This window comes from Giraffa tippelskirchi, chromosome 5, assembly GCF_054371585.1.
Source record: "Giraffa tippelskirchi isolate mGirTip1 chromosome 5, T2T-mGirTip1v1.2.pri, whole genome shotgun sequence".
Lineage (NCBI taxonomy): Eukaryota > Metazoa > Chordata > Mammalia > Artiodactyla > Giraffidae > Giraffa > Giraffa tippelskirchi.
Window position 1 is genome coordinate 75,165,695 of NC_137279.1, and position 26,447 is coordinate 75,192,141.

General features: G+C 47.2%; 1 protein-coding gene across 1 annotated transcript; it reads left to right on the forward strand.

Annotated features, from left to right (window-relative positions):
• Positions 1 to 7,593: 7,593 nt before the first annotated feature.
• Positions 7,594 to 20,218, forward strand: LOC145506438 (axin-1-like). Its single transcript, XM_081491107.1, has 3 exons — positions 7,594 to 7,645; positions 16,931 to 16,979; positions 18,972 to 20,218. The coding sequence occupies exons 1-3, from the start codon at positions 7,630 to 7,632 to the stop codon at positions 19,621 to 19,623; spliced, it is 717 nt and encodes a 238-aa protein (XP_081347233.1). The 5' UTR covers positions 7,594 to 7,629; the 3' UTR covers positions 19,624 to 20,218.
• The last annotated feature ends 6,229 nt before the right edge of the window (positions 20,219 to 26,447 follow it).

A 26,447-nucleotide genomic window follows, 5' to 3' on the forward strand; every position in this document is an offset into this window, starting at 1 on the left:
GGTAGGTGAGAAGCACTATTAAACTGAAGGGGTTGGTAGGAATGGGACTGGAAAGGAAGGCAGAGTTCAGACCATGGCGAGTCTTGGGAACCATATTAAGGTCTTCAATCCTGGGGCTAGCACAGAAGAGGACCTCTTCTAAGAACAAACCATTCCTGCCTCCCTGACTGTCTTCCTTGGCAGTTTCCATAGCTTCCCCTGAGAAATGGGTAAAGAAGGCTTCTAAGGAGGCATCAGCCTGAAGGAGCCTTTTGCCCAGGCCCCTGAAAGACTTCAGGCACACAGGGCAGTTATCAGGGTGCTGGGCCTGGCACCAACAGGAGCAGGTAGCCCTGCATCGGTGGGAGGAAGGGGGTGCACTCTGACATGCACTTCCCATGTCGCCCTCGGCGAGGGCACCACATCCCACAAGGCTGCGGGAGCAGGGGCAGGAGAGGGGAGGTCAGGGGATGCTCCCTGCTGATGGTGCGCAGGCACCTTCACAGAACTCCCTGGAGGCCAGGAAGAAGCTGCTGCAATCGACCAAGCACATAGGGTAGGGGTAACAGGGGGCCGTTAAAACCCCTCTGCGCAGAGAACTCAAACAACTGCCATGTTCTGTGAACCTTCATGATGTGACCCAAGTGTTTCACGATCATCTCTGTAAGGCTCCCCTTTCCCTGGTGATCCGGGGTGTGCATACAGAGTGGAGCTGTGACCTTCCAGGACTGCTGTCCTCTGTCTCCAGGAAACTGTTACCACCAAACTGACCTCATGGAGCTGGTGCAGGGAAGGCTGTGTGCGTAACGGGCTTTTCTGAAAGTGTAGACATGATGAGGAAACTGAAATGTGGAGAGCAAAGAACGAGGCCTTACTTTGGTGCCTTTCCCAACTGCGAGTCATCTACCCCCGCACCCCACCCTCAGCTGCACACCACAGCAGCAGAAGCCGTGACACTGAGATTGTCTTGATTTTGGGCCAAGGCAGGGCTCCATCTCCTCACTGGTCTCACTGATAGGGAAGGAATTGGTGTTGAGATTTATTCTCTCATCAAGGGCAAACTCCAAGACATCAGGGTGTTTTATTTTTCCAGTTCCATCTACTTGTCTGCCTCTCCTACAAATCTTGGAGCTCTTTGGGTTGGGGACTGTATCTTAATCCTCTCTGGATCTTTTCTTAAAAGTCTTGACTCATCCAGAACAAGCCCACTTCCTTTTCAAGCCATTTCCAACCCAAACAGACATTTGAAATGACAAAACCGATACCCTAGATTTCACCTCCTACTTATCCCTGTGAGAAGTTCCTAAAATGAGCAAACTGCTGCTGAAAGGCATCATTATGTGTGTTTATTCCCGAACAGTCTGTCCTTCCTGGGCATGGGTAGTGCTCATGGGTAGTGACATGGGTTAAACGTCACTTAACTCTGGGTGAGACCTGCCACCCAGAGTGACCATTCTCCCTCTGATCACCAAGCAGTTAAGGGGAGTGCTGGCTGGTGACACAGGATTCAGCTAATTTAATGTCCCAAGGGGCGTTGGATTTCGTGGGCATGTGTTCTGCATATGGGGCAACAAGTCCTATTCTATCACGTGTGCTGTTGAAATCTCTATGCAGCCAACATTCAGGCTGGCAGATGGAAGAAATTCTTAAAGGTTCTATTTCTGGCTTTCAACATTCAAGAAATACTGTGCTCCCACCTCTTAGAAATAATTAGTTAAACACCAAGTTATATTCATTGCCACAGTCATAAATAAAGAAGTGCTAGACCACATTATTCACATCTAGGGTATTGATAATAATTCTTACATGCAAGAAAAAGGATTATTGATGTTGGGGAGGTCTTCCTTTTTGCTTCCCCCCACACACTTTCTTTCTGTCCTCAAACCCCACCACTACCCCCCAGCCAAGAAAAGTCTTGCTGATTAGAGTAACATGAAGAGGCTGATCTCTGAAGTAAAATTAAATGTTACTCTTTTCCAAATCAAGAAATAATCTCAAGACTAAAATAAGAAACTGCCAAACCAATTTAGCATTTGATTCTGAGGAAGATTTCCCCTAGAATCTTGGATGGCAGAACATGAAAGGGAAGCCAATTAGCTTGTGTGAAGCCACGCAAACTTTGAGCAAGCTTGGTCCAGAAGAAATGCACCCAGTAAGAAGGTACGTGGAAGCCAGAGCAACTGCCATCAGGGCGTCTTCGTCTTCCCGTTGGTGCACACAGACAGCTTCCTGCCCATTTCCTGCTGGCAAAGTAGGTGAGTGCAGAGCAGGAAGAAATATGCAGAGGTGTTGCAGATACACACCACCCAGCACTGGTTCATGTTCACTGAAAAATGATGGCTTCCGCACATGTTCTCTTGTGTGGGTGCAACCTAAACACAACCCTGCCTAATGAATCACTCCCTGGAGAGCCAGAAGGGGCTATTCTAGGTACGCTGCAGGCGTGGACGAGGGTGCCTCGCTGTTTCCTGACAACAGGAGAACGCTGTGACAACTCCAGTTCCTAGAGAGCCATTGTTAAATTCTCTTCGGAGCTGAGGGATTAGCTGAAAATACGCTGAGGGGACAGAATGAGTTTGCTTTGTTGTGGTTGCAACTAGGGTTTGTTGGCCTCTTGGGGAATACGAGTCCCTGATGTCTACTACTGTTCTGATCAGCACATAGCTCTTCTGCTTTTCCCAAGACTGGTGTTGGGCAAGCAAGAAGGGCACGTTCACAGCCCGCCTGAGTCAGGGGGCTCTGCTGCCAAGAGGAGCACGTCTTTCTTACTGATGCTGCTGGAGCATTGAAACTGGTCCGAGGGGGATGACGCAGGGGACAGGGGCTGAGATGTAACTCAGGGGATCCAGGTTCCAATCTCCCCTCTGCCCCCACTACCTGTGGGTATTGAAGGCTTGCCTGGAGACTCAGTTGCCTCCTCTGTAAAATGAGCAGCAGATTTCTGAGTTGGAAACTACATTGATGAACCTTAAAGACAGTGTGCTAAGTGAAATAATCCAGTCACAGAAGGGCGAGTGCTATATGATTTCGCTTTTATGATTACCTAGAATAGTCAGACTCATAGAGACCGAACGCAGAATAGTGGTTGCCAGTTTCTGAGGGGTGCGAAACTGGAGAGCTGTTGGTTGATGGGTTCCAAGTTTCAGTTTGGGAGGATGAAGAAGTTTCAGAAATGGATGGTAGTGATGGTCGCACAGCAGTATTTAGGATCACTGAACTGCATAGCTAAAAATGGTTAAAGTGGTACATTTTGTGTTATGTATGAAAGTGTTAATTGCTCAGTCGTGTCTGACTCTTTGTTATCCCACAGACTGTAGCCCGCCAGGCTCCTCTGTCCATGGGATTCTCCAGGCAAGAGTACCAGAGTGAGTTGCCATTCCCTTCTCCAGGGAATCATCCCAACCCATGGATTGAACCTGGGTCTCCCACATTGCCGACAGATTCTTTACTGTCTAAGCCACCAGGGAAGCTATGTGTTATGTATATTTGCCACAGTTTTAAAAAATAAAAAAGAAATGAAGCAATTACTCACAGCATTTGCTCACAACATCGGGGTCTCAAACTCAAACATCCATAGAAAGAAAGAAAGAAAGAAAGAAAGAAAGAAAGTGAAGTCGCTCAGTCGTGTCCGACTCTTTGTGACCCCATGGACTGTAGCCTACCAGGGTCCTCTGTCCATGGGATTTTCCAGGCAAGAATACTGCAGTGGGTTGCCATTTCCTTCTCTAGGGGATCTTCCCAACCCAGGGATCGAACCCAAGTCTCCCACATTGCAGGCAGACTCTTTACCATCTGAGCCACCAGGGAAGCCCAAACATCCATGGGCCCAGGCAAATTGTGTAAGTGAATGAGTGAGTCCTGTGACTTGCTCAATGCACATCGCCCTGGAGAGGGCAACAGCTCCCCTGCCCAGCCAGGACTCACCATGCAGAAAGGTGGGTTGATTTTTCAAGAAGTGGAAATTCTGGATATTTAGGTGAAATCTCTGAATTCTTCAAATTGGCAACTAGTCTAGGAAATTTTTTAAACCCTCAAAACTGTGAGCCAAACAAAATTCATCTACAGTTTCGATTCTGCTTGCAGACTCATTCTCCCCCTGTGTAGATGACCCCTATGTGTCATCTGGCTTCCTTTCTTCTGTGCATCCCAGCCCCACTATCCCCTCAATAACACATTGTGGCCACGACAAGCTGTATCGGGGTAAGTCTCTTGAATTTCCACACCATGTGCCTGTGGAAACCCAACAAGAATACGCCAGAACAAGCAGGATATACTTCACCGATAACAAGCAGGTAAGCTGGAGTCAACACTGTGATGGTTCTAACAGAGTCCATCAGAGATGTGGGAGTACTTATATGCATATTCTAGTCCCAAATTTCACTAACTCTTATGATTTTTTTTTAACTTTCCTTAATAGAGGCCTAGTGAAATAGACCCTGACTCTCCCATCACATTTGATGCCTTCTATCTCTTGATTTCTGTTTTGAAACTAATCAACTCCCTTGCTATATCTGGTGTCCATTCTCATTACCATATTCAGAAGTCAGATGATATCATGTATCTTTCTTAATTTTTGATGAGTGTGGAAAATACATGGCAGTATATGAGACCCCAGGGTAAAGGGATTTTATGTTATCAGAGTATTAACAGCCATATAGATGCTGGAGGCTGCCTTACTATATTTCACTTATAAGCCCAATACTACAACTTGGCAAAAGAACATAGGCAGTTTTCTGCATTTGCTAGCAGCTTTATTTAAAGGTGGGATATTGCTTGCAAAAGTAGGCCATTTGGAGACGTGCAAGGAATACACCACTAATCACTTGCCAGTATCTTTCTTGCTTATACCAATTCTGGTAGCAAAAAGGAAAAATTGGGGCATTTCCTTAGGCCAAGCTTTCTACAATTAATTCTCAGTGACAGCACATACTTCCACTTGTGAGAAACTGTCAAAAGGTTCTTTTTGAGGTGGTATGCTCTCCCAAAGTGGGGAAGCAGAAGTGTTGCTTAGATGAACAGATCTGCATTCTTGGCAAATTCTGCTGGTGACGGGAAGGTTGTGGCTCTGTATTCAATGAGTCTTTCTGCCTGCCTGCTCCTGTGGGCTAGTGTGACCTTACGCTCAGTGATTCTTCATTCAGCCGGAAATTTTCTTCAGATAACTTCAGTTTGCCTCTTTGAGAGGTAGCAACTTCCTTCCTAACAGTGTGTCATTTTGTTGGCATTTATGGAGAAGGAACTGGCGACCCACTCCAGTACTCTTGCCTGGAAAATCCCATGGACGGAGGAGCCTGGTAGGCTGCAGTCCATGGGGTTGCAAAGAATCAGACATGACTGAGCGACTTCACTTTCACTTTTCACTTCCATGCATTGGAGAAGGACATGGCAACCCACTCCAGTGTTCTTGCCTGGAGAACCCCAGGAACGGAGGAGCCCTGTGTGCTGCCGTCTATGGGGTCGCACAGAGTCAGACATGACTGGCGTGACTTAGCAGCAGCAGCAGCATGAAGGGCTTACTGTGTACCAGGCCCTGTACTAGGAGCTGAACTATAATGATGATCTAGTGGGGGAAGCAGAGGACTATAACTTGTCCAGAATCCGTGTGAATGAATGCTATTTGGTGCTCTGCCCAGATCCCCTTCCCTGCTGTGTGGGTTAGCTGTCAAAGACTCATGGGCACCACTCTTTTCCTGAGAGTTGCCTTCAGTTGATGAGGGCTGCTTCTCCTGATCAGTGAGACCCACCTGGGTAGCCCAGAGCCAAAGACTGATCTGGAAAAACAAAAGGCCAGCTTGGCATCAAGGAGGGAAAGGGATATCTCTGTGGTACTGATTGTGTTCCAGAGGTCTCCACTTCCCACCCATCCACCTTGAATCAGGCCAAGGCTTAGCTGTACCTGGGACCACAGTTTCGTGTGGCTTTTTCCCCTTTATCCTGCTTCAGACCCATACAGGTTTTCTGAAGAGCACTTCTACAATAAGCCCCAGGCCTTAGACTCCGATTCTAGGGAACCCACTTGTGACAGGGTTATGAACGTGATATTTAATAGGAATCTTCATGACATGTTATACCTTTCTTCTGCCTTTTTAAAGCAAAGAATCTGAGTATATAATTTTTCAGGAGAAAATATTTGCAAATAATATATCTTATAAGGGCTTAATATTCAAAATATATAAAGAACTCACGGAACTCAGTAGCAAAAAAACAAAACCAACATGCCTAAAAAATGGGCAGAGGGTCTGAACAGACATTTTTCTAAAGAAGACATATAGATGGCCAACAAACACATAAAAAGATCTCAGCATCACTAATCATCAGGGAAATACAAACCAAAACCACAATGAAATACGACATCACACACATCTGTTAAAATGGCTATTATCAAAAAGACAAGCAATAACAAGTGTTGGTGAGAAGGTGGAGAAAAAGGAATCCTTGTGCACTATTGGTGGGAATGTAAATAAGTGCAACCACTATGGAAAACAATGTGGAGATTCTTAAAAAAATTACTGATAAAATAGAACTACCATATGATATAGCAATCTACCTCTAGGTATTTATCTGAAGGAAACAAAAACATTAATTTGGAATTATACATGAAACCACCATGTTCACTGCAGCATATTTTTACAACAGCCAAAATATGGAAACAACCTATGTGTCCACTGGTGGATGACTGGATAAAGAAAGAAAAAAATGTGTAACACAGTGAAGTACTATTTGACCATAAGAAAGACTGAATCTTAGCATTTGCAACAACGTGTATGGTGCTAGAAGGCTTATGTTAAGTGAAAAGTCAGGGAAAGACAGATACAGTATTATGTCACTTATATGTAAAATTTTAAAAACAAAAAACCTGCCCAAGTTCATAGATACAGAGAATAGACTGGTTATTACCAGAGGTAGAGGTTCATAGTGGGCAAAATGGGTGAAGAAGGTCAAAACATACAACTTTCGGAAATAAATGTCATGGGGATGTAACATATGGCATGGTGGAAATAGTTAATAATACAATATTGCATCTTTGAAAGTTGCTAAGAGAGTAGCTCTTAAAAGTGCTAATCATGGAAAAAGCTATATGGGGACAGAATTACTGAGGTTGTCATTTTGTGATATATACAAATATTGAATCATTATATTGTACAATGAAATTAATATGTTAAATTATACCTCAATAAAATATATAGAAATATAATTTTCATATTTTTGAATGACTTCCTCTTCAATGAAATGAGGACATTGAATGAGACATTTTCCCTGCCAAATCTTATGTGTCTTTGACTTTGTAACCATGAGCATCACTTTGGGGATGGAATGGAAACAGACAGACCTGGATTCAAATTCTGACCCCGCTGAGGGTCTTTGCAAGCTGTTTCGTCTTGCTGAGCTCCAGTTCCTTCATCTGCTGAATGGGAAGTGGTGTCTAGCTCAGCGTTGTAGTGAGGACTAACAAAATAATCTATACTGAAGCACATAGTGCAGCACCTAGCAATAAATTATACTGTTATTATTACTAATATCTTCCTTCTGTATTAAGAAGATATTACTAATATCTTCTGTATTAGGAAGATATTACTAATATCTTCCTTCTGTATCTTCCTTCTGTAGGGACACCTCTACAGGCTTATAAGACAGCTTGCCTTGTACTACATGGTCCCAGACCACTGTGAGTTGTTGAATTTGTTTTTTCCTCTGCCTTCAGGTTTTCAACTATCTGGAACAATTCTTTTCTGCATTTGAATTTTCTGACTCATCTGCTATAGATTGTAGAAACCCTCTAATCGGACTTATTAACTCTGACTGGGTTTATTATTAATAATATTAACATCATTATTAAATTTCTTGGCCTGTCTGATTTGTCTTGTGGTAAGTTGTAGTTGGGCAGCTTTCAGCTAGATCATGGCCTCGTAGAGCTTGCAGATGATGTTGTAATCATCAATCAGTCTCTAACACTTAGTCTAGGGCCAGCAGATAGTAGGGATCCAATAAATGCTAGTTAAAATATGCTCTTGTAGGTTGAAAATAAAATGTAAGTAAAGAGGCTCAAAATGAGGGCCTAAACCTCTGCTACAAAATCAAGTCCACATTTTTTTTGTTCTGGATGGTTGAGGCTTCTGGTTAAAAGATTTTGGGATCAAAAAGGTTTTATTACATAAGTGGACACTGAAAGGGGAAAGGAGAAAGTGAATTTTATCTCCCAATTAATGTTAATACAAGGACTAAGATTCTGAATGCTAAAATTCTGCTTTTCTTTTCCACAGTCCCCACAATGGGCAGAGTGTCTTAACATTTGGGCTTTCCAAACAATAGAGAAACCCAAGGGAATAGCCACATGGTGCTTGCTCCCTATGGCTCCTAACTGCCCTCCTGCCATTCCCCTTTGATGTCTCCCTTGTCCGTCCCCTGAAGGACACCGATCCTCCTGGCCTGCTCTTGGGCAGAGTTGGCTCTTGCTTTTGGAGAGTCAGACAGGAGCCAGACAAGAGGAAGCAAGGATGCTTAATCAGCTGTCGTTACTGCTCAGGCCACCAGGCAGGGATGGGAGGGGAAATGGCCCCTCTGAGATCAAACTCTACAAAGTGCTGCAGTGGTACATTTTGTTCACACAACAATTAAACTGGTTAAACACTGCCTGACCCTAGGATTGCTGGCTGGGAGCCCGTGTTTGGTCTTCTTATCTGTCTAATGAGCCTACAGTGCAAGAGTCCTTCTGGGCTGCCTTTAGGCCTAGTAGGGAAATATATTTCTTCCTTATCTTAAAGGTCCAGCAACTTCTGTGCAAAACTCATCTGGCCAAAGCTCAGTGGAAATGGAGGCATCTCCTTTCAGAATCATTACCACACAGGTTCTCCGAATCCAGTGGCCCTCAGCCTGGTAGCCCATCAGAATAATCCTGGGTCTGGTGCCCAGGCTGTCCCCCAGACCAGTTAGCTCAGAATCTCTGGGGGAGGGACACAAGCGGCCAACGTTGGAAATGAATTGCCTTGGATAAAGATCGCTGCAGAGAAGATTAAAAGATTTCCAAAGACTGAGCTCAGAGAGGAGCAGAGAGTGTGACCTTCAGATTTCTGCAGGACTTCCCTGGTGGTCCAGTGGTTAAAAATCTGCCTGCCAACGCAGAAGACATGGGTTCGATCCCTGGTCGAGGAAGATTCCACATGCCTCAGGGCAGCAAAGCCCCCGCGCCGCAACTCCTGAGCCCACACGCCACAACTCCTGAAGCCCACGCACCTTAGAGCCGAGCTCCGCAACAAGAGATGCACCGCAAAGAAGCCTGCACACTGAGGCTAGAGTAGCCACCGCTCCTGCAAGTAGAGAAAGCCCGCATGCAGCAATGAAGATCCAGAGTAGCCAAAAATAAAAATAAATAAGTAGAAAGATTTCTGGAGGCCCCAGTGATGGAGTAGAGGAAACTTCTACATGGTGTCAGACTCATGGGGCTCGGGCGCTGGTCCTGCCACCTACTACCTCTAGATCTTGGGAAGCGAACTCTGGGCTTCGATTTTCTCATCTACAAAATGGGTTTCGTGCAGTAGATAATATATGGAAAATGCCAGTACATAACAAGTATTCAAACAGTAGTAGTTATTTGACTCACAGACTTAGAAAACAAACTTATGGTTACCAAAGAGGAAAGGTATGGGAGAGGAGAGAGAAATTAGGAGTTTGGGATTAACATACACATGCTACTGTATATAAAGTAGATATCAACAGGGACCGATTGTGTAACACATGGAACTCTACTCAATATTCTTTGATAATCTGTATGGGGAAAGAATCTGAAAAAAAATGGATATTAAATATATAATGGAATCACTTTGCTGTACACCTGAAACTAACACAACATTGTAAATCAACACTATTCCAATATAAAATAAAAATTGAATTAAAAAATAAAAGGAGGGTTAATAAGAGGCTATATATGTGTGTGTATTTATAATGGCACCCCACTCCAGTACTCTTGCCTAGAAAATCCCATGGATGGAGGAGCCTGGTAGGCTGCAGTCCATGGGGTCGCTAAGAGTCGGATACGACTGAGCGACTTCACTTTCACTTTTCCCTTTCATGCACTGGAGAAGGAAATGGCAACCCACTCCAGTATTCTTGCCTGGAGAATCCCAGGGACGGCGGAGCCTGGTGGGCTGCCGTCTATGGGGTCGCACAGAGTCGGACATGACTGAAGCGACTTAGCATAGCATAGCATAGCATTTATATGTAGTAGTTATTATTATTAACACAGGAAGTGCTTCCTTAGCCAGATTGAGATCTTTCTTTTTTTTTTTTTACAGGAAGCTAATAGCAGTTCCATTTAAAATAACAAAATAAGGAAAAAAATCAATAAAACAAAATTACATCAAAAGGAGAATGGGCCATCAAAAGGAGAATGCCCTCTGGGCATGGCCTGGCGGGCGTGGCGCACCCTGCCTCCCGTGGGAACGTGGGAACGGGGTAGGTGCTGAAAGCTCTTCCTCCTGAGACACAAGGTGCTGCTGGGAAAAGGCGGCCGCCCCCTCGCAGGTCAGGCACCGCACGTTCCTGGGGAACCTGGTGCTGAACCATTCACAGATGACCCGCTTCTGGGTCAAGGTTTGGCGCTCCCTCACTGCGATCTAGTGAAAGTTTGTAAGATATGATAAATATCTTTTAAACAATATATAGAAAGGAAATAAATACAAAAAAAAGACCAAAAAATAGAATTTAAAAAATAAAAAGGAGAATAAATAATTCAATTTTGATTCCACACAATAGAAATGCCACAAAAAAAGATTAAACTATTTCCCTGGTGTAGTTCCCTGGAAAGGTTACCCACTCCAGCATTCTGGCCTGGAGAATTCCATGGACGGTATAGCCATGGAGTTGCAAAGAATCAGACACGACTGAACGACTTTCACATGGGGTTCTCAAGGCAAGAATGCTGAAGTGGTTTGCCATTCCCTTCTCCAGTGGACCATGTTTTGTCAATCCGAAAGGAAATCAGTCCTGAAGGACTGATGCTGAAGCTGAAACTCCAATCCTTTGGCCACTTGATGCGAAGAACTGACTCAACGGAAAAGACCCTGATGCTGGGAAAGATTGAAGGCAGGAGGAGAAGGGGATGATGGAGGATGAGATAATTGGATGGCATCACCAACTCGATTGACGTGAGTTTGAACAAGCTCAGGGAGTAGGTGATGGACAGGGAGGCCTGGCATGCTGCAGTCCATGGGGTCACAAAGAGTCAGACACAACTGAGCGACTGAACTGAACCCCTAGAGTGGGGAGGTTCCAGACTAAGAGAATCATGAGAGGAATATACATAACGCTTGAAGAGACCCCTTTTCCTTGTCTTTTCTACACTTGCAAGCCTTTCCCCATTTAAATTGGGAAGGAGGATTAGGAAAAATTGAAACTGTTAAAGTTGATACTCTAGATACTCTAGACTTCTTTTTTGCTACATACTTTTTTACATTATTTTCCAGTCGAACTAGTTAACAAAGTCTTTTCATATGTTCATAGGCAGTTATGCTTTCATGGCATGACAGTTAATTAATTTTCACAGTTCGTTTAAGTGACAAAAAAATAAAACTGTGTGGAGGCTACAGAAATTGTGGTAGAACTTTTCCTTGCTGTTCTAGTCCCAGTTATACCCTCTCTTAGTCAATCATATACCCATCAAAATTACCTTCATAGCGTTCCACTCAAAGGATGTGTTAATATAAATACTCCCTGCTAAGTCTGCTGTGAAATCAAAATTAGTTTAACTCAGGGTGTCTTTTGAGTCTTTTAATTTTGAAGGTTGTGTTTCCACAATTGAGAGGAATATTTCCTAATTTTGTAATGCTATATGGAATTGCACAGTTGTAACTTCCTCAGATGTATAAACAGTCCCATGAAGTTTTCAGAAAACACTTTTGTATAAATTAATATGCTAGAATTAAGGATGGTCTGTGGTCACCCACAAAAGTTGGTACTCATCTAAGCTTGGTTGCATAAGTAACATTAATTAAAAGTTTATTATATGCTTGGAACTGTGCTAAGTATTTTGCTTCATTATTTCATTTAACTCTCTCAGCAACTGTGACATAATACTATTATGATATTATTGTAAAATAACTATATTCCAATAAAAACTGATTAAAAATAATATGATATTATAACAATTCTGATTTGACAGCTAAAGACATTGAGACCCAGAAAGTTGATTTATTCAAGATCAAGTGGAGAACTGGAATACAAACCCATACCCGTCTGATGCTAAAGTCTGATTTTAAGACTTCACTCTTAAAAAAAAAAAGGCTTTATTGAGATATGATTAACATACCATATAATTCAACCACATAAAGCATGCAATTCAATGACTTTTACCAGAGGTGCATAATCCTCACTACAATCAATTTTAGAACATTCTTGAAAGTGAAAAGTTAAAGTGTTAGTCACTCAGTTGTGTCCGACTCTTTGCAACCTCATGGACTGTAGCCCACTAGGCTCCTCTGTCCACGGGATTCCCCAGGCAAGAATACTGGAGTGGGTAACCATTCCCTTTCTCCAGGGGATCTTCCTGACCCAGGGATCGAACCCAGGTCCCTACACTGTAGGTGGATTCTTTAATGTCTGAGCCATCAGGGAAGTCCAAAAAGAAACTCTGTCTATCAATTAATGAATGGATAAAAAATGTCATTCAGACAATAGAAGGTTATGAGGGAAGAAGGAAATGAAATTCTGAGGTAAAGGATTTATTTCTTTTTAATGTTCCTACTTTTGGTATCATATCTAAGAGTTAACGATACTGTCAAGTTACTTGACAGTTGATAGAAGACTATATTTTAAAAGTTATCACCACACACACTCACAAAAAGAAAGGAAATTAGTGTGAGGTGATAGAGTCTTAACTAACCTTATTGTGCTCATCATTTTGCAATGTATACATGTATCAACTCACCTGTACACCTTAAACTTACATATGTTATATACCAATTATATCTCAACGTCTTCCCTTCACCTGAACTTTCAGGACTCCAAGGTATCATTGGCGTTAGTCAGACCTAGGGTGAATCCTGTCACTGTCATGTCATAACTGCTCGACTAGAGCCACAAGTTGTTTAAACTCTAGAAGGCTTAGTTTTCTCACCTGTGAAACGGGCATATTGATACTCACTTTACAGAGATAGTTGCAGTGGGTTACAAATAATACTTCTAAGCACCTGGAATATTGCAGGGACTTGATGGATGAGACTAGTCATTGGCTCCTGCCATAAGGTTACCAGATTTAGTAAATAAAAATACAGGATACCCACTTAAAATCAGAATTTCAGATAAATGACCAAATTTTCTAGTTTACCTAAATATTCTAACTTAGCTGAGTGTTCTGTATCTTACCTGTCAACCCCCGATGGTGGTTTTTTCAACCACACCCCAGTCTGCACAAACCTGGATCTATTACTTTGTCTCTGCTTGAATGCCTTCCATTTTACTTTGCTGAAATCTGCCACCTGTTTGAAGGACTAGCTCGAACACCTCTTCTCTCCAGAGGTCTTCTCTGGCACCCTCAGAGCATTGCTTTCTTCCTCCTCTCCACTCTCAAAATGCAGAGCAGACTGATCCTGTGTCACTTACCTGCTTCTACTCTGGACATGTATATCCTGTGCCTTATTTCCCCTGGAGCTAGAAGCTTCCTGAACCCACAAACCGGACCTGAAATGCCACCTCGTGCTTTGCATTCAAGAGGTGGCCCATAGCTATTTGTTAAATGAGGAAATGAGACTCAATTGTCCTAAATCAGAGCTGTTTTCTATTTTCATTTTCAGAGTGGGTTTCCCCTTTTTAGTCTAGAATCTGGGCACCATTGCCATATGGGGCTTTTAAGAGACTTAACTGAAATCTTCCAATTTAGGATAAAGGGAAGAAACGTTAATCTTTTTCTTCTCTGGACAAGGAAACGAGAGTTTGGGCGGTGGGAGAGAGGGAAGACTCTGGACAAGGAAACGAGAGTTTTGGGGGTGGGGAAGACTCAGCATTGGCAAACCACTGGTTACAAAATGAAATAAATACAGCATTAAATGAAAATGTCTCTATGTGAACAAAGTTCTCTTTTCTTGCGTGCACAGGCAGACTGATGTATTCCAGCATCTGTCTGAGTAGGTTTGTACTGAAAACCAGAAAAATGAAATCTCCGGGGCGCTATTTGCCGAGGGATTTGCTCCCCTTCTTTGTCTGTTCTGACTAATCCCAGAGTGGCTGAGAGCTGCCTATTTTGTTTCTGGGTTCAGGCAGAAGGGAGAAATATTTTCCAAAATCGCCCATGAGATGGCTGGGCTCCCTGAGACAGGATTTGAGGAAGGACAAAGGCACCATGTGGGCATTCTGTGAAGGGTGTCTGGAAGGGGGCTGCCTCCGGGAGGCATCTGCGCTTGTCATTTGCACATCTTACGGTAATCCTCCATTGACTGCCGCCTGTGCTCCTTCCTGCCCACTTAGACTGTCCCTCCCCGCCGGGCCTTGATGTCAGGCCCCTATTTTACTGCTCTAATTCAATGGCTGCTAATTGGATGCTCTGCCGGCCTAATGGCTTCTTCCCAACTGCAGAGCTGACATTTACTCACTTGATTTCCACCCCTTCCTGTGCTCTCTGGCCTCCTTTGTGAGCAGAGCTTAAATTAGGCAGGATTTCAGATCCAGCACCTTTTTATATTCCAGCTTGGGCCTCTTTTTTGGGAGGAGGGGATGGCTAAGTTGAGAAGAACTCTGGAAACAGACTCCAGGCTGGTCAATCCTGACACCTGCAGATAAACCCAGCTTTGTGACTTATCTGTATCCCAGGACCCCAGGTGACTCTGGGCCACCTTCCTTTGTTTGCTCTTTAACCTGGACCCAGCCTGCTAATTTCAACTCGAACTTACTTTATTTCATTGCCTAACATCAGACCACTGCCAAAAGAACCAGTGCTCGTTTTCATCATTGGGAAGGTTTGGGTTGAACATTAGACCCTCTCGTCACTAGGGTTTCACATTCAGAACTGCAATTTAGGGCTATGATCTTAATGGCTATCTTAGTTGTCACGATCCCAACTTGTCCCCTTCTCTTCCCTGTCCCTAGACATAAGCATCTTTGGAGAGATGAAGGAAGTAATCCTGAAAGGATTTCACGTTTGAAACCTCTTCAGCATATCATCACCTTTGCATTTGTCTCTTACTCAATCTTGTATCCCCAAACAATACAGAGAAGCAAGAAGAGCCAGTGCCCCCAAACATTTGCTTAGAACGGATAGTCACAGATTGAGTTTTAAATTATTCTCAGATTATGGATTAGGGATATGTTTATTTATAGGCACCAATCCATAGGGCAAGCAAACAAGGGAGATTCTGGGGCCATTTAGCAGCATGGATTCTGTCTTCAGCATCACCCAAGCAGCTATCATTCAGGCAAGCTGTTTGCCTGTGGCCTATAATCTGTCTCCAGGGATCAGTTTTATTTGATTCTTAATTGTATTCTACTTTCCACCCCCTCCAGTCCCTTTACACGTGTGCTCATGCATGCACACACGCATATACACACACAATTCCTCTTTAATTGGGCTGTAGCAACCGCTCTCAGGCATTTCTAATGCAGCACACAGCTCCTTCTTGGCTGCTCTGATGGACAGCTGCCTCCCCGGGCCAATGCTTCATTAGGTGTGACAGCCTGCAGGCAACGGTCACCATGCCACCCTGCTCAGGGGCCAAAGTGCAGCTCCAGGGAGTCTGAGAGACAAAGAACAGAGGCACTGGAGGGGAGATGGCCCCTGGAGCGATGTGTGAAGCAAGCTGGAGTGCAGCTCACTTTCTTGTACCAGATTATGGCATTAGGACCTGGGTTAATGAAGGAAACTCGGTTACCTAGGTGTTGCCTCTGTAACCAAGAGATTGACGTTCAAGCCTCAGGAAATATCCAGAATAACTGAGTCTCCACAGGTGGTCCATTACCTCCAAAATCAACGTGGCCCATGTATAAACATCCCCTCCCTACACAACCCTCCTCTCCCAGTATTCGCTGTCTGTCCTCATCTGTCTTCATGGAGAGAGATCAGGGAATAAGAATATTTCCTATGTTTTAGACACACATGACTTATGCACTTGTTTATATAAACTCATATAAAAACCAAAGTGTCATTTACACACAATAAAATCCACAGTTTGATGGGTTTTGACAAATGTATACCCTGTGATAATCACCATGCCATCGAGTATAATCTCGTAATCCTCCCATTTAATCCCCATGAGAGATATAGGTGTTATTGGCTCACTTTTATAGCTGTGGAAACAGAAGACCAGAAAAATTACCAACAGTAACAATAGCAATGGTAAACATTATGGGCCAGGCACTGTTCTAAGTACTTTACTCACATATTACCTCACTTAATCTTCTCCACAACCCCATTAGTCCCATTTTACAGTTGCACAAAGTTGTCTAAAGTCCCACAGCTGAATAGCTGGAGTGGGATTTCTGGTGCTCAGTTGACGGTCTTACCCCAATAGTACCTTCTTCTCAGAGAATTAAAAAAAAAAATGCTACCCTAGTTAGATTTTCTTTTGCTGCAGAGAGACAATCCTCCCAAAATAGAAGAGTCATAGAATGGAGAAGCCACGTGTACCACATTTCTGCGATTGCCCCTGCTTCCTGTCTTCAAGCTCTGAACAGTCTGCTATACCCTCATAGACAGGAGATGGGGCTTAAAAAGCAGCCTTATCTGGTAACCCCATGGGACATTGCACTTTTCATCATTTCTGTGAGACATCTCCTCAAGCAAAGTGATCCAAACTACCCTGAAAGGTTGATAGCATGTGTCTAACTCTTCCAGCAGTGCTGGGTGTTTTGAGGGAGCTGCTCTCCCTCTCTGAACACTGATGCCCACTCTGTGCACAGAAAGACAAAGGTGTAGGGTGGCTTTGGGGGCTCTAATACCAAAAGGTCAACTCACGCCTCCTTTTACCCACAGCCCAGAACAGGGAAACTGGCCATCACTGGATCAGGGCTGAAGTGGACATGTAAGTTTTGCATAAAGGTCCTGCCACAAAGGGCAGCCACTTTCTCTCTTCCCTCCTTCTCTCCCATCTGGCAGAGGAGTCCGGGTCCCTAAATCCTCTTGCTGGTTAGTCTCCATGGCAGTCTTTGTCTGTGTGTGCGAGTGTGTCTGCCCCTCACCCTCTCTCCTCAGAGATCGGGCTCTGGCAGCAGAGGCTCACAGAGGGAGAGGCAGGTAAAGCCGCCAGGCTCCACAAAGGGCCGAGGCTCTCGTGGTGGGGGATCACGCCTCCTGAGTGGAGGACCCCTTCCCAAGCATTGGAGGCAGCCCTCTGCATAGGACCTGATCCTAGTTCATCAGCCAGAGGCGGCAGCAGGGGGCTCAAGTCCTGGAGGAAGCCCCTGGGATCCTGGGGTCCCCTGCCATCCCTGCCCCCAGCCTGCTCCTAGGAGGAGACCCGGGCAGACCCCCGCCCAGGCCTCTCCAGCCCCTTCTCCTCCTTTGTCTTTGGCAGACAATCCCTGATATCCTTTTCCCCCGGTCAGGTAAGTTTTGTTTTAACCCATCTCTACACTATCACCTTGGCATTCCCAGCCCCTCTGCTGGGGAGACGGCAGCAGTGTTAGAGACGGGCTCGCGGGAGACTGGGAAGGATGAGGGTCTCTAAGTGCCTTTCTTCCTCAGCTGGGCCATTCTAGCTTTGCAATTAAAGGCTTGTTCCCAGATTGGACAACACATAACCAATATCCAGAACTTTTAGCTTCTGGTCTGAATTCAGCTCAACTTACTAAATATCAGCTATGTACAAGTTGCTATGCTTGGTTTTGAAGGGATGGCAAGAATGACACACAACATTGGCTCCCACCTTCAAAATGCTGACCATCTGGTAAGTCAGATAGAACCTCTACCCAAATGGTATGTGGACTCTGAGGTCAGCCAGTCTGGATTTCACTCCCTATTCTGGCTCTCTGACCTTCAGCAGGTCGCTTCACCTAAATCTCAGTTTCCTCATGTGCAAAGTGGGGATAATAGTGACTACCTTATAGGCTAAATTATACACATACATATATATAGAACTATAGTCACTATAATAGTAACTATCTTACAGGCTAAATTTTACACACACACATATATAAAACTGTTCACAACACAAATAATCACCATATACTTGTTAACTATTATTAAGTTCATATGAAATTTGAATGATATGAAATATGTAGAGTTTGGAATAGTGCTCTGAATATCAGTGGTGGTTATTATCACGCAAGGCAATTGTTGTAAGTTACAGATAAAATTCTACAGAAATACGGGAAGATTGCTCTTGCCTGCCAGGATCATGAAAGGCTCCTGGAAGAGGTGACATTGAGCTTGAGCACTGGAGAAGGAACAGGACTTCAACGAGCAAGAATGCATATATGCAGCAGAGAGCAGCAAGCCACGATGTGGCCCTAAGAAATGAGAGGCCTACTGGGCAACAGTTCCAGGACAGTTTGGCTGGACACCAGGTGCTGAGCCTGGCCGAGAGGCTGAGCTGCACTTTGGGCCCCAGCATCCTGAGGACAAGGGCCAAGTTTGGGGTGTGACACTGTGAATTCTGGAGTAACCAGCCCAGCCGAGAAAGGAGAGGGGAGTGTGACACTTGAAAGAGATCCAGGCTGAGAGCCCCGAGACTAAGGTTCAGGTTCTGACTGAGATTCCAGTTGAACTGTGTGCTCTGAGGCTCGTGTCTTCACCTCCCCTGGGTTTGTTTTCTCACCTGTGAAATGGGAATAATAAAACTTGGTGCACCTCTCAATTTTGCTATAATTATTAACTGTGGCATAGGAATGTGAACTAATAAATCAATACGTAAAACGCAAAGTACAATTCTTCAAGACAAAGAAGAGTTAGTGTCTCATCTGCAGGGTTCTGGGGGCAATGCAGAGGAATCAACTATTTAACAAGGAGACTTATAAAATCATCTAGTACAGCACTTGAGTCATAACAGTAGTTGAATGAATGATCTCTCTCGCAGCAGCACGGAGGTGCCAGGCCCATCTGAGGACGCGGAGAAGAACCAGAAGATCATGCAGTGGATCATCGAGGGCGAGAAGGAGATCAGCCGGCACCGGAAGGCAGGCCACGGGTCGTCCGGGGCTAAGAAGCAGCAGGCCCACGAGAGTGCCAGGCCCCTGTCCATTGAGCGCCCTGGCGCCGTACACCCCTGGGTCAGTGCCCAGCTCCGGAGCTCCGTGCAGCCTTCGCATCTCTTCATTCAAGACCCCACGATGCCGCCCAACCCTGCCCCCAACCCCCTGACACAGCTGGAGGAGGCGCGCCGGCGCCTGGAGGAGGAGGAGAAGAGGGCCAGCAAGGTGCCTTCGAAGCAGAGGATGAAATCACAGAGGAAGGTGGGAGGTGGGAGTGCCCAGCCGTGCGACAGCATCGTCGTGGCCTACTACTTCTGTGGGGAGCCCATCCCGTACCGGACCCTGGTACGGGGCCGCGCGGTCACCCTGGGCCAGTTCAAGGAGCTGCTGACCAAGAAGGGCAACTACAGGTTCTACTTCAAGAAAGTGAGCGACGAGTTTGAGTGCGGCGTGGTGTTCGAGGAGGTACGTGAGGACACAGCCGTCCTGCCCGTCTTCGAGGAGAAGATCATCGGCAAGGTGGAGAAGGTGGACTGACCGGCGGCCTGGCCTCTGCACCCCCCAGGCCAAACCAGGCCGCCTACTCTCACGAGTGCAGTGGGCGTGCAGCTGCTGGCAGGGCGATGCGCTTGTCCAGGCGGCCCACTCGGCCCCTCTGTGTCCAGGGGGGCGGGAGTCCGCTGAGGCCCCTCCTCCCAGAGACGTGCGCGAGCCCGCACCAGCAGGGAGCCCGCCATGGGGCCGCCTGGAGACCCTGCCCAGCGACCCCGTGCTGCTAAGGGGATGCCCCTGGCGCGTGCCCACCGTGGCCCGCCCTGGCTGGGCCCACCCCAGAGCCAGGGTGCAGGGGGCTCCGGGGCCTCTGTCCATTGTCCATGTCACCGAGTGCCTTCAACTAGCTTGTCTCTGGCCTGCCACTGTGTGGGCCGGCGCCGAGCACCAAGGCCCGAGCTGGCTCAGCGGGTCCCGGGCCGCCCTCCCCAGGGCCCCTGTAAATATGTACATTTCTCAGTCCCGCACCAGCGGGGGGCTGCCCTGAGCCCGTTTTTCATGCGCTGACTTGTACAATTATCTTTTCAAAGGTACTTGGATAATAATGAAATAAAACCATTTTTGAACCTTCAAAAAAAAAAAAAATGAATGATCTCTCTCATAACTGACTGATTAGCTAACTTATTCATTCATTAAATCAGTAAGCATTCCTGGAGTCTCCACTGCATGCCAGGCATTAGGCTTGGTGATGGGAGAGAGTGGTAAATAAGCAACTCAGGGAACTGGCAACCTGAAGACGTCCCTCTGCCCAACACTAGCAGCTTTTATCCTGCTGGCCCTCTTCTCCTTTCTTTCAAGAATGATTGCTGCTGGTCGTTTATTTTGGGGTGATTTTAGGTTCCCAAGGCACACATCCTTCCATGGGTCTTGAGAATGCCTCCTCTCTGCCCTCTGCTGGTGGGGAGTTGTAAGGGGTTTGCAGTAAAGAGCAATAAACACCATGCATTCCTGCTGCCTTCCATCACCCCAGAGAGGTACTAAATGCTTTAATATTTAAAGAGGAATGAATTTGTAATTAACACCTTAACTGTTATATCAGAGCCATTCTGGAGGTTTTCTATTTAAATGCAAATTGAGTCTTCCCGAAGGAAACCTAATAAGTGATGAAAGTAGATAGCAAGAGATGAGGAAACAAGAGGAGGGAGGTGGCTGACTGTGGCACTGTCCATTGTGCTGTTGACCTGCTACCTGCGCCCACACCCCCCTCACCCAAAGACCAGGCTCTGAGGCTGAGGGAGCCTGGGGTGGAGTCTGGGTCCCTGAAGCCAGACTTTCAATGCCCCTGTTTATGGGGAGGCCCAAGACAGCAGCTATGTGGGTGGGTCCTCCCTGGGCTGTTGGAGTCATCTTAGCATCACAATGGCCTGGGGAAGATCCTGGCTTTGGAAGAAAGTATTTTCAGACAGAACTGGGTTTGAATCTAGAATTGTCTTCTGATCAGCCATAAGAGCTTGGGTGGATTTCTGAAGCCCTCTGAGCCTCCAGCCCTTCATAATGTAAGCAGCTGTTGGTGCTTGCTCCTCTGGAGGCTGCTGTAAAGAGGATGTGATAAACAGAGGAAACGTGCCTGGTAGACAGTAGGTGCCCAACAAAGGTTAGTTTCCTTCCATTCTCACAAGATATTTCTGTGCCAGCTTAACATGTCAAGGTAAGCGAGAAGCAGGTTGTCAAGAAAAAGGTGGTATCCCTCAGTTTCCCTTTAAAGGGGCATAAATGGGGGGCAGTGCACAGACACTTTCTGTAAAGGACCAAATAGTAAATATTCCACACTTTGCAGGCCACGTGCTCTCTGTTGCAACAATTCCGCTCCCCATTGTGGTGGGAAAGCAGCCCCTGACAACACATAGACAAGTGAGTGAATGAGCATGGCTGTATTCCAATCTAACCTTATTTATAGACGATGAAATGTGAATTTCACATAATTTTCATGTATCACAAAACATTTTCCTTTGGATTTTTTACCCCAACCATTTAAAAATGTAAAAGCTGTTCTTAGATCACATGCCATACAAGAACAGGTGGAGCGCTGGATGTGGCTCAGGAGTCATGTTTGCTAAACACCCCCCACGCACAACCCCAGAGTGTTATGGGAGAGCTTTACCTGTGATTTGGGAGAGTCTGCACCAAGAAGCCTCTCAGAACATAACTCCTGAGGCTGGGACACAGGAAAGCGGTGTCATCCAAGGGAGAAAATATAGCCCTTTGGGCCAGGACCATCAAACACAAAAGGACACACAGGACCCCTGGTGATGGTCTCTGCTGGGGTGTCCACCCCTGGGTCAGGGCATGAATAGAGGTGTCACTCTACTTCAGGCCTGGTGGTGTTCAGGGCGGACTGAGGACTCGTGGGCACTGAGCCATCCTTGGTGACAGGCTAGAGATGGGTGCTCACGTGTTCTCTCCTCAACTGGGCAAGTGGTGCAAGCTCCCTGGGCTCCTCAGCCCTCCCGGGGGCACACCTAATGAGGACAAGTAGAGGGTCTGATTCACCCCAGGCTCGGCCTGGGTCTCCCCTCTGCTGGGCTCTCATCTCTATTCCTAAGCATGCACACACACACAGCCCACTTGCAGCCAGCCTGTCACGCCTCCCCGTTCTCTCTTTCTCCAGCACACAGAGAACACAGGTCACCACACCAGATGGCAACCTTGCTTCTGCAACAGATTGCCAGTCTCCTGTGGGAGGGAGGGTTAAAGCAGGGCGCTGGGTGATTCCAGCTCTGCCATGCCCACCCCGCCCCCAACGTGCCTCTGCCTGGTCCCTTCTCCAGAACCTCTGGGGAGGAGGGCATGTGCGTGTGCATGTGCGTGTGTGCGCGCGCTCGTGTGATGTGGAGCACAGAGGGCAAGGGGAGGAGGTGAGGAGAGACAGTGCCAGAGGGAAACCACCCTCTTCCTCCATAAAGGTCCCAACGAGGGTGGAAAGACACTTTTTCCAGCTGGAGGATGAGCTGTCCCTGCTTCTCGGGCGCCCGTGGAAGATGGTGGGCTCCTGGAGGTGGAAGTGAGAGTCACAGGCTGGAGAATGAGGCTGCTCTGCTAATAATAGAAGCTGCCGGAGGCCTGGCAAGAAGGGAGAGGCAAAAAGGGCTAGGACCTCTGACGGTAGCTGCTCCCAGCTCCCAGCCCTCTAGAGGCACTGGACTGAGTGCCATCTCCCGCCAATCCAACTTGTAGGCCCCCGTCCTCGTCCTCCCAGCTCCGTAAACAGCCCCAGAGCCTTGGATCCCACTGCACATCAGGTTCAGACAAAATCTGAGAGTCAGGCCGTGGGAAGCCCTCCTCCTAATGTAAGCAGCGATGATCAACAGAAAACCAGTAAGTGTGATTTGCGAGGTGAACCATACTCACCTCTGGGCAGGGGGTCTGGCCTAAGACAAGACAACAGCCTTGCAGCCTGAGCATTTGTCCTCTCCGTGAGACAATTTCTCTGGGAACTGAGGGCCCCTGCAGGAGGTGAGAGCAGGCGAGCCTTTTGTTTGAGGAAGGCCTTATTCCTGGGCCTCAGAGCTCTGTGGGACCGGACTGTGCATCCACTGCCCTGCTCACTGAGAACCTGCCAGCCAGAGAGCCAGCACCGCCCACCCCCCACCGGGCCCCCAGCGCGCGTGTATGCGCGCACACACACACACACACACACACACACACACACACGTGCATGCAGGCGCCCGCCCTGACAGGCAGGCTGGCCCATCTACCAATCAATCTTCCTCGCCCATCTCCCAGCTGGAGCAGCAGGACTGGTGTGTAAATCATTCAGAGCCCTCTCTCAGCTCTGCCAGGACATGGAGCTCTTTTTAATTAAGAAGAATGGAGGACGCGGCTGGCTCTGGAAATGGTGATATTAACTTACTAATGGGCATTTAAAGAGCTGTGTTTGAGCACTCCGCGGCTGCCTCCCCCAGCCGGCAGCCCCCAGCTTCTCTGCAGAGCCACCTGGACCCCTGCGAAGGCCCTGCCATCCTCCATGTCAGCAAAGGTGTAGGATACGGCCTGTCCCAGCCCACCCCCAACGCCCATCCAGGCCCTGGCCTGGTGACCTGGGATAAACATGCCCATTTCTTTACTTTTAGAGGAGGCACCAGAATCCGGTGTGTCTTGAGCCCTGAGTCCTCTGCCTCCTGTTTCAGCAGCCTGTGGAAAGGCAAGAGGCACCCCGGAAATGTCAGGGTCCAAGAGGACAGGCTTCTGGGTGGGTGCCCAAGGTCTACCAGGAGTCAGCCCCTTAGCAGCAGTGGCAGCTCACCCAGGTCCCCGGGTCCCTGGCTGAGCTGGGAAAATGAGGCTGGTGGCCACAACAGTGCCAGGGGAAGGTCCCTAGTACGGTCCCTTCTGGTGACAGAACCCTGGGGAGTGAGGAGCGACCATGAGAGCCAGTGAGGCCAGACCTCTGTACGGTTGCCCCACCCGGAAGAATGTGAGGATATCCATTCTGGAAACTTCTGCTTTGTCGCTCTGATTAAATGATTATTTTTCTAGGGCTTCCCACCCTGCATGCCCGCTGCGGAAGGACGCTCCAGCCCGGAGAGACCTCAGGCTGCTGTCTCCTCCCCTCCTCTCTCATTTTACAGACACCAGAATGGATATGCTTGGCACAGAGGTGCACAGCCCCGTTATGACAAGATGTGAGCTGCAACAGAGGTCTCTTGACTCTCAGCCTTGTGTCTTTCCTATTTCCAGTACCTCCCAGGGGAGGTGACACCACGGTCTCTCACCTCACCTCATGCTGGTATTCTAATTTTCTGATGCTCCCAGGGCAGGAAATTCTTCCTTTTTATAACCCAGATCCTCAGGCTTTATTACAAGCCCCATTTCCTCTTACAATTTCCTCAGTAAACACAGGGAAGTCGCCAAGGTCTTTCAGAGAAGGCTCCTCTTCCTGCTGTCTTTATCATCTGATGCATTAAGGAGCAGAGGAGTTTGTGCTCCCCAACTCTTCCTTCTAAATCGTGTATCTTTTGGGTCTGAAAATCAAGATGACCACCCTGCCAATGCCTTATCTGTGATCCACTTTCCAACATCCCGGTTTTACCTAAATGGGCAGAAGTTGCTCCCAGGCAGACAGATGCACTTATAAGTGACGCCTGCTCCGTCCCTCTGGGCTCCAGGCTCTGTGCTCTGTGCCGTGTATCAGGCTCTGTGCTGTGCTCAGGGGGCGGGGAGCGAAAGGCATGGGGCAAACTCAAGCCTCCAATCGAGGCTGTACGGTCAGGAGGTGAACCCCCTCACTCGAGGCCATCCTGAGGAGCCCGACTGCCACACCCGAGGTCGGCTGAGCCGTGCGAACAGATGCAGATGACGGTTGAGACTGCTGGTCCCGGTGTCGCCCTGGCTCTGCTCAGGTCCACTAGAGCCCTAAACCCTTCCTCCAGGCTGAGCAGGAGGGGGCTCTAATGAGGCTTTTCCAAGTTGGGGGAGGGATCTACTCTCCCCTTAGTCTGCTGGTGGCCTCTGTCCTAATTGGATGAGTCATCCTCACTCCTCGCTCCCTGAATCCAGCCCAAGTCTCAGATGAGGAATAAGAAGGTGATTATCTAAAGGAAGAGCACCAGCTGTTCTCCTGATCAGAATACCGTTCAGGCTGCAGTGGAAGAGATTCCAGTTAGCTAGGAGGAAATATCCTGTTCAAGACACAGACCCAGAAATGGCTGGATTTCTGGACAGGTGTGGCCTCTGGTAAGATGTCTCCCTTGTGAGATCGACGCCTGCTCTGGTCAGAAGTTCAGAAACCTGCCATCTCAAGGGGAAGAAAGCACACTACTCTTTACAGAGGACCTACTGCCTGCCCCGGAGCCATGCCTGGTGTCTCATTCCCCCCATCATGCTAGAAAGTAGTTTCCTTCTTCCCTTTCTCACAGATGAGGAGCTGAGGTTCAGGATGTCAGGAGTTTATTCAAGGTCACACAGCCAGGGGGTGTCGGAGCCAGGATTCTGGCCCTGTCTGTCTGACTTTAAAGTGCACACACCTTCCCAACGTCGCCTGCCTGTGCAGAGAAAACTACACAGGGACGGTGACCCGGCCCCAGGGGAAGGCAGGGTTCCGCCCCCCAGCGTGGCACCCGCTGACGGGAGGGCAAACTGTGCTTCTGAAGATGGAAAAAGAAGCTACAGTAGCCCTTAAGAGCTACACAGCTCCCCTTTCCCCACCCCCACCGCAACTGTGGTCTTTACTCAGCATTCCACCAGTCGCTTGAGGCCCTGCACACAGATACATCACCCACAGTATGCCACACTGGGACTCCGCCTAGTTTCCTGGGCAGAGACTGTCCCCTCACCAACACCCTCAGCTTCCCCACTACCTACCACAGAGTTCAGTGACGGCCAGCCCTGAATATCTAATAAACTCAATTGATGCTGAGTCAGACTGTGCAGTTTCTTGTATGTAAATTAATAAACCCAAAATATGGAGAAGGAAATGGCAACCCACTGCAGTATTCTTGCCTGGGAAATCCCATGGACAGAGGAGCCTAGGAAATCCCATGGATGACCCCACAGTCCATGGGGTTGCAAAAAAGTCAGACATGACTCGGCGACCAAACCCAAAAAGAGACTTCTTTAAAAATATACTTAATAAGTATTTCTGGGGCTAAAGACCCCTTCAACCAATTTGACTGACACATCAATATCACAATAATAGGGGCTCCAGAGTATCAAAGGCTTCATGCTTAGAGGCTTTCATGAACTTGCCTCTCCCCACCTTCCTACCTTTCCAGTGCCACCTTATAACCAAGGCAAAAACTCAAACACTAAAAAAGAAAAGAAACCCAGACCAATGCAACACAAAGTCTGAAAGCAAGAAGGATTTAGGCTTC

Excerpts from the sequence above, each read along its gene's own strand:
- LOC145506438 (XM_081491107.1), top strand. Across the intron at positions 16,980-18,971 it reads ATCAGGGCTGAAGTGGACAT|CAGCACGGAGGTGCCAGGCC; the intron begins GTAAGTTTTGCA and ends TCTCTCTCGCAG.